We start from the raw sequence: 8,402 nt of genomic DNA, 5'->3' as shown, positions 1-8,402 counted from the left end.
AGAGCCCCTGCCTAGAATCCCCCAGTGAGGGGCTGGGGTGTGGCTCAGTGGTAGAGCCCCTGCCTAGAATCCCCCAGTGTGAACTGGGGTGTGGCTCAGGGGCAGAGCACTTGCCTAGCATGCTTGAGACCCTAGTTCTAATCTCTGCACTGCTAAAGATTTCCTCTATTCTGTCCAGCATTTTTGCTGCTCACATTGAGAGCATATTTCCAGACAATCTTCCTCTCTTATATCTGGAGTCAGAAGTTTCTGGAAGCAGTACTTAACCCCGGGAGTCCAGCTCTAGAATCCCACTCCAGCCCTCTGCCCTAACTGGCAGGCACTGAGCCTTTTGAAAGTTAGAGCCACTGGGGTCAAGGGTCAGGAGGAGCCACTCAGGAGGGGGCCATGGTTACAGGTCAAGGTGCAAGAGATGACTCCAGCCTGTGGCTCACGCTTCCCACCCCTCAGGTGGGCCTTCACTTTGATCATCATCTCCTCCTACACGGCCAACCTGGCCGCCTTCCTCACGGTGCAGCGCATGGAGGTGCCTGTGGAGTCGGCTGACGACCTGGCGGATCAGACCAACATTGAATACGGCACTATCCACGCCGGCTCCACCATGACCTTCTTCCAGGTGGGTCACCCCTAGGACTTCTCAGGCTAGATACCAGGGCAGTCGACATACTTGACCTGTTGTGGGGGAGAGCTGCTGCCTGGCTGAAGAGTGACTCTTGCCTAGTGAATGGAAACATGGAGGCAGATGGGGATCTAATGTGGCACAGGCAGAGCAGGGTCAAGGAGGCTGCTGGGAGGGTTGGGCCATGTGGTATGAGTTGTCAGAAGAAAGGAGGGGGAGCTACAAGCTGAGATGAATTTACTCTTGTGTATGTGGGAAAGGGAGGGGACAGGGCTCGAGGGAAACCGTCAGAGTGGCCCTCACCCGTCCTCCTTCATACTCCCTCTGCCAAGAACTCACGGTACCAGACATACCAGCGGATGTGGAACTACATGCAGTCGAAACAGCCTAGCGTGTTTGTCAAGAGCACCGAGGAAGGAATTGCCCGGGTCCTCAACTCCCGTTATGCCTTCCTGCTGGAGTCCACCATGAATGAGTACCACCGGCGCCTCAACTGCAACCTCACCCAGATCGGGGGCCTCCTCGACACCAAGGGCTATGGCATCGGCATGCCGCTGGGTATGAGCAGGGCTGAACCGGAAATGTGGGATGTGTGCGTGAATTCAGGAATACCCCACGCCCGACTCTGTAAGACAAGCAGCCTTGCCCTGTGACCCTGGACAGGTGTGGTCACCATCCTGAGCTTCTATACTTTAAACACACAAAAAGTTAGCCTAGAAACCAGTGAGCTCCAGCCTCAGGGGATATTAAGAGAACTGAGGTGACTTTGCATGTACTCCTCAGTAAACATGAACTACAAGGTGCAACACCTCCGCGGGAGACTGGATTTGGGTTTGTTTCTTTTTCAGTTCTTTGAGACAAGGATTCACCGTCAAGTAGGTCAGGTTGTAGATGATGACCTTGAACTTCTTGACCCTCCCACCTCCACCTTGCACGTACTAGGGACACTAGGGACGTGTGTGTGTGTGTGTGTGTGTGTGTGTGTGTGTGTGTGTGTACCACTTCCGTGCTCAGCTCTAGCACCATGCTCAGCTAAGACTTGCTTTTCTTTGCTCCATATTCTCTACACCACGCCTATGTCCTAGCTCAGAGCAACCACTCGGAAAAAGCAGGAAGGAGCAGGGAGAAACAGTTTATAGTTCCGTACATATTGTTTCACTGCCCAGTGCAAGAAACCCAAGCGCTAGTTTGTTTCCATGTTAAGGTTTTCTCAAACCTGAGACTTGGGTGCTTACTCTGTCAGCCCAGAATCTGGCCCCTGGGTACCCAAAAAACACTCATCATCTCCACTTGCTCTTATCTCTTTCCTGCCTGGCATTGAGATGGGACTTCAGAGTAGAGAGCCCGAGGGGAACACATGAGAGGAAAGAGCGCGGATAAGAAGGATGGGGATGCACGAGGCCTTCCAGGTGGCAGGCATATTAGACCACAGATATATTAGACAAGCATACTATAGAGCCATGTCCTATAGCAGTAGGTGCTGACAAGGGCTGTGGACAGATGTAGAGGCAGAGACTGACAGGGAGTGGAAAACTTGGTGCCATTTTGAATTAAGTGGCCATAGAAGACTCGAGAGGAGTCTCTGTGTAAGCAGAGACCTGAGGGAGGGAGAGAAAGGGTGTTCTGGGCAGAAGTCAAGGCCCTAAAGTAGAGCTTTGTCTGGCAGATATGGGGACCTGCCGGGCGGCCAGTGTGGCTGGGCTCCTCGGAATGGCAGCCGCCTGACAGAGAGCCTCTTCCTAGTTGCCATTGGCTTGGACAGGCCTGACCTCTCTCTTGGCTGTTGTGTGATGAGATGGAGTAGAAGCTGGGAGCGGTGGCAGGGCAGGTGGGGTTTGGGGTAGTGGGGCCCATGGTGATCCCCTCATATGCCTGGCCAGGCTCCCCGTTCCGGGATGAGATCACGCTGGCCATCCTGCAGCTCCAAGAGAACAACAGGCTGGAGATCCTGAAGCGCAAGTGGTGGGAGGGCGGCCGGTGCCCCAAGGAAGAGGACCACAGGGCCAAAGGTCAGAAACCCCTTCCTATGCCTGCTCTTTCCCAGAAGCCCCTTGGGCCCTGGCCCACGCCCACAGTGCCCATACCCTGGTTGTCCCTATCCTCCAGGTTTGGGCATGGAGAATATTGGAGGTATTTTTGTTGTGCTCATCTGTGGCCTCATCATTGCTGTCTTCGTGGCGGTCATGGAATTCATCTGGTCCACGCGGAGGTCAGCGGAGTCCGAGGAGGTGAGACTGACTGTGGTTAGTTAGGGCTGGAGTCTGTGGGAATTTGGATGAAGTAGAGGGAGGATATGAGCGGTGTTGGGGAGAGAGGGTCGGGGAGCCAGAAGTAAGAGGGGAGCCAAGAAACTCCTGGTTAGATAAAGGAGGTGACAGGTCAGAGAACTGGACAAAGGATCCCCGAGGCTGAGAAGCAGGATACTGAAATACAAAAGAAACAGCTGGTGTGGAGGTGCACTTAGGAGGCAGAGGTGGGCACACGGTCAGCCACAGGACTGTCCACATCTGCTTAATGAGTTCAAGCCCAGCCTGAGCCACATGACACCCTGTTTGAGAGACAGACAGACAGACAGACAGACAAACCAAGCATAATCCCAGCCCTTGAGAAGCTGAGGTAGGAGGATTGCCACAGTTCGCCTCAGCCTCTCGGGTGGTAGCAGTGCAGGCAGGCGTACCCCCATCACGCCCGTCTAAGACTGTGAGGAGTGGCACATGCCAGGAGAGGGACGCAGGTGAGGAAGTGGCTGGGCCAGTCTGCCTTACGTTTTCCTGGAAAAGGCAGGGCGGAGAGTGTATGCAGCAGAGAGGACAGAGAGGACAGAGAGGACAGAGAGGACAGAGAGGACAGAGGAGGGACTGGCTGGTTGGAATCGGGTTGGTGGGCTTGGAACATGAGGGCTGTCTTTTTTTTTTTTTATCGTATCTGTGGTACTGAGCATAGAACCCAGGGCCTCGAGTGTGCCAGGCAAATGTTCTACCACAAAGCCCTTCATTGGTAGTTTCTTGGCAAGTGCTCTGCCAGTGAGCTATCTCCTCAGCCCTATTTTTACTTTCTGTTTTAAGACAGGGTCTCACTGAGTTATCCTGTCTAACCTTGAATTCAGCCCTTAGCCCATGATGGCCTTAAACTGGCAATCCCCCTGCATCAGCTTTAGGTCTGCAGCCCTACGTCTCTGTAGGTTCACCCACTACTGTTTGGTTTGTTGTGAAGGTTGGCCCTTTGTTCTCTAAAACATGGCCAGTTCTGAGAAAGCCAGCCTTCCACCAGCCTGTAAGATCCTAGGACATCAAGCATCCCGAGCAAGAATTAAAAGCATAATGCATACACTTAGTGGCAGCTGGCAGGAGGCCTTTGTTCCTAGAAGGAGGGCCTCTCTGTGGAGTTGCTTAAGTGCCCTCCTGCCTGGGCAGCTCATATCCCCCAGAGCAGCGATCCAAGAGAGAAATGGAAGATTCTGGTCACATCCTGTCACTCAGCACAATCCTGATGTAATGTGGGAGGAGAGGACCACAGAACTGCCAAGGGGTGGGACATAGAGATTAGGTGCCATGACTCCCAAAAGTGTGTCTCTCCCAGCCCAAGATTAACTGTTTTGTTTATTAATTTTTGAGTTTAGACGCAAGTGTGAAGGTCAGGGGTCAACTTTGAGAAGTCCATTCTCTCCCTCCACCATTGTGAGGCCCAGAGAAGGAACCGGCCCCAGTGGCCTAGTCATCTCACTAACCCTGGTTTGGTATTTGGAAACAAGGCCTTGTTATATAGCCCCCACTGGCCTTGAACTCACTACATAGCTTATGCTGGCCCGAAACTTGTAGTAGTCACTCTCCTGTCTAAGCTCCCCAAGGCATGAACTCCACGGTCTGTAACAGTGTCCCACTTGGATGTCTAGTAATGAAGCAAGTGCCAAGTGTCCAAGCTTGCATTGCTCTGTCTCCACAAGGCAGAGTCTCCAGTGCCGAGTGCGAGCATGACCTATCCTCACTCCTTCCTCTACCTCACTATTTCTCGGCAAATCCTGTGGGCTCTGCCTTCACAGGACAACGCAGAGGCCTCTCTCATCCCTCTGCTCCAGCCTGCTGCAGCAGACTCTCTACCCTCAGCCTCCTGTATCAATTCTCCCTTGCCTCCTGTTGGACGCTAGAGTAAACCACGAGCCTTATCGTGGTCTGCTGGCCTTACTCAGCTGGTCCCCGCCCTCTGCTCATGTCCTCCCTCTCTCCCCATTCCTCCCTAGCCAGGCCCCATCTCAGCACCTTTGCACTGGGTTTCCTGTTACAGCTCTGTCTCACCCACCCGCGGGGCTTTTATCATGAGGCTCATGCAGCCTCCACACGGAGTCTCACTGAGGACTTCCTCTTCTGCACCGTCTCAGACTGCAGCATCCTGCCCAGCCACACACACTATGACTGTTTTCTCTCCCAAGCACCTGTCTGACAGAATGTCTTATGTCCCCATTTGTTGTTTTCTGTGTACATACTTGAGGAGGGCTGGGCTCTATTTTTTTTCTCTCTCTCTCCATTGATGGGGATGGAACCCAGAACCTTACACGTGTTGGGTAAGATCTCTACCACTGACCTACATCCCAAGAACCAGGAATTCTCTATTATTCTTTGTTGTTACTCGGGGTGCCCAGGTCAATGCTGAGCACTCAGTAAAATATGCCTTGCAATAATGTGGGGCAGTCAGAAAATGTTGTGCGGAAAGACAGGGGTCAGAAAGTGAAAGGCAGGTTCAGGGACAAACTCAAGGAAACATGGAGCTGAGAGAGGGATGGAGAGAGAGGGTACAGAAAACAAGCATTGGCTAAGGTAACAGAATTGGGAGGTGAGGAGGGGGTGGGAGGGAGAGGAGCTGTGCAGAAGGGAGATGGGGGAGGGGAAGAGGGCGCGTCGTGCCCGGCGGTGACCGTCCCGCCATCCCCAGGTGTCGGTGTGCCAGGAGATGCTGCAGGAGCTGCGCCACGCCGTGTCTTGCCGCAAGACCTCGCGTTCCCGCCGGCGCCGGCGCCCGGGCGGCCCGAGTCGGGCCCTGCTGTCGCTGCGCGCGGTCCGTGAGATGCGACTCAGCAACGGCAAGCTCTACTCGGCCGGCGCGGGCGGGGACGCGGGCGCGCACGGGGGTCCGCAGCGCCTCCTGGACGACCCGGGGCCTCCCGGGGGGCCCCGGCCCGCGGCTCCCACGCCCTGCACGCACGTGCGCGTCTGCCAAGAGTGCAGGCGCATCCAGGCGCTGCGGGCTTCGGGGACCGGGGCCCCCCCACGTGGCCTGGGCACCCCAGCCGAAGCCACCAGCCCGCCCCGACCGCGGCCAGGCCCCACTGGACCCCGCGAGCTGACCGAGCACGAATGACCGTGGACGGGGCCGGGCATACGCCCCAACTGACTTCAGGGACGCGATGCGCCCCAGGTGGACAGGAAGCCGCAATTTTGCCTTCAGTTCCCGGTGAATTCCAGCCCAGCTCCGGAGCGGGCCTGCGCCCCCTAGTGGACTCGAGCGAGGGTGTCGCAGACACCCGCATTCCATCCCGCACCGAGGGCGGGAGGAGCGCAGAGACCGAGGACTCCAAGGGCTGGGGACTGTGGGGGCCGCTCCCGGAGTTGGAAAGCGGTCCGCGGGGAGGACCCCAACCTGAGACTGCTCAGACGCCCCAAGACTTGACACGGCTCTCCACACTTCTGGAGGTGGGGAGGGCCTCTGGACATGTGGGTGTCTCCTGGTGCCCCTCCTCTCTTCTCTTTCTCTCTTTTTTGGGGGGAGAAACCTCAGATTTCTATGAGACGCCCCCAGGGAGAGGGTCAGTTGGGCCCCTATACCTCCCCCTGCCACATCTCAGTCCCTGTTGGAATAAAAAAAAGAACAAAACCCCAAAACTAGGGATATGTGTGGTTTTCTGGGAGGTGGGAGGTCAATGGGCGTTTTTAGATCCTGGGAGTCCGCAAGAACAGCAGGAGATTCACGCACTCGTCACCTTGGGCAGTGACCGCAAGCATGCAGGTCAGCTCAGGTCCCGGCAGCAGCCCCTTCTCTATTGACCTTCCTTCTCTCAGGACAGAGACCCTGAGACAGATGGAGAGATGCAGGATCTGGAAGGGTGGAGACACTGGGAGGGAAGACACGGAAAGAATGAAACCAGATGGGGCTGGAGGATGGGAGAACCTGGGGACTGTTACAGCCTGGGGTGGCACCTATAATGGCGGTATGGTACTAGGCTATAAAGAATTGAGAACTTGGAGGTCGCGTGTGTGACCCCTGTGAAGCCACCTTCGAGAGTGATTGATCCTTGAAGTTAAGTCCCTTCCCAGCCCTCAAGCGGGGAAGCAAAGGCGGGGAGGAAGGGGGCTGAGGGCAGGCTGAGCAGGGAGAAGTGTGGGCTTGCCTTCTGTCCCCGCCTTCCTCGCCGCTCGAGGTTTCTGTGGAGAGAGGACGACTGAAGGTCACACAGCCTGAGCCAGATCGAGGCCGAGCAGGAAAGGGAGAGAGAGATGCTGCGGGGGTGGGGAGAAGCAGACAAATAGGGAAGAGGAAAGATCTTGGGGACAGAACGGGTGAGGGCTAGATAGAGGCGAGAAGAAGGGGGCGGGGGCAGAGGGAGAGATTCTTAGAGACAGAGATTGCAGAAGGGGACAGAGTCAGGCGGGGGTGGGGGAGTGGGAACTCAAATGGAACGGAAGATAAAGGGCACAGGGAATTGGGGTGACAGACAGGAAGTCATAGAAAGCTAAAGGAAGACTGAGGGGGACCCGAACTCTGAAGAGAATGTATTAAGAACCCGGAGCTGGTGAGGGCAGGAGCTGGGCCCGCCCTTCAGACTCCACTGGTACTCCGGAGCTGTCCGTTTCAGCACCCACGCTGCCCGCCTGGCGCGCAGCAACCCAGCGTCTGCCCAGACTTCCGTGGTCCCCTGGCAGAAGGCCACGCCCCAAGAGACCCCCACCCCGCACCTCCATGTCAGGCTACTTAACGCTGTGTCCTCAGTCTCCACTTGGCCGCTTCTGTGTCTCAGACTCTTGCTTTGTTTGCCATTCCAGACCATCCCCAACATCTTTGCTTTCTCTAGCTCTCTCTAAGGAACTGATTAATCACCCTACCCTGGGGTTGAAGTGGCTATCATTGCGGATTTTTCTGGCTTTCCCCTTTCTATCCCAATAGCAAGAGACTGCTCGTCTCTAGGGTCTGTCCTTATTTCTGAACCCACCAAGTTTCTCCCCGTTTTGTCGCCAAGTCTCCATGTTTGGCAAACCTGTCCTCTGTCCAGCATTCTAAGGTTCTCCGTGTCCGTCACTCTCAGTGAACATGTCTGCTACAGTCTTCCTATTTTGCTTTATTTTGTTTTTCCTCCTCTGCCTTCGCAGATCTTTTCTTCTGTCTTGTGTCTGTAATTCTCTTTGGCTCTGGGATGGCTCCTATCTGTAGCTCTGATCTCACTCCTTCCACCTCTCCCTGTAAGCTCTGCTGTCGTCCTCCATCCCGGTGACCTTCCGAAGTCTTTTCCCTCCCCCACTACTTCTGCAGAGCGCTGGGAGCGTGATGCACCAGTCATCAGTCTAGCCAGGCTAGTGTCTGAGAAGGGATTACATGAGGGAGCCTGAGCCTGTTTCTGGGGTGGGATGTGGGGGTCCTCTGACCCCCAGCCTGGCTAGAAGAAAGGACAAGTACATATTTCCTTGGGTCTGAGACCCCCTCCCCAGCCTTCCCTGCCTCTCTAACCCTGTCCTCTGTGGATCAGCCACAGACCTCCATATTGAGAAAAGGGAGGGACAAATGGATAAATGTTGGTTAC

General features: G+C 55.5%; 1 protein-coding gene across 3 annotated transcripts in view; it reads left to right on the top strand.

The window, feature by feature from the left end:
* Grik5 (glutamate ionotropic receptor kainate type subunit 5) overlaps window positions 1–6,492 on the top strand; it is a 60,207-nt gene extending 53,715 nt beyond the window's left edge. For 2 of the 3 annotated variants that reach the window (XM_005361128.2, XM_026786373.1), the window contains exons 16-20: window positions 451–616; window positions 952–1,177; window positions 2,500–2,628; window positions 2,726–2,847; window positions 5,546–6,492. In XM_005361128.2, coding sequence (XP_005361185.1) covers window positions 451–616; window positions 952–1,177; window positions 2,500–2,628; window positions 2,726–2,847; window positions 5,546–5,971 — 1,069 coding nt within the window. In that variant the 3' untranslated portion in view covers window positions 5,972–6,492. The remainder of the gene's footprint in view (window positions 1–450; window positions 617–951; window positions 1,178–2,499; window positions 2,629–2,725; window positions 2,848–5,545) is intronic. The other variant, XM_026786374.1, reaches the window with a different exon arrangement.
* The last annotated feature ends 1,910 nt before the right edge of the window (window positions 6,493–8,402 follow it).

The sequence above is a fragment of the Microtus ochrogaster genome, linkage group LG4 (assembly GCF_000317375.1).
Source record: "Microtus ochrogaster isolate Prairie Vole_2 linkage group LG4, MicOch1.0, whole genome shotgun sequence".
Lineage (NCBI taxonomy): Eukaryota > Metazoa > Chordata > Mammalia > Rodentia > Cricetidae > Microtus > Microtus ochrogaster.
The sequence above is the reverse complement of the archived record's forward strand: the minus strand, read 5'-3'. Positions and strand labels throughout refer to the sequence as shown.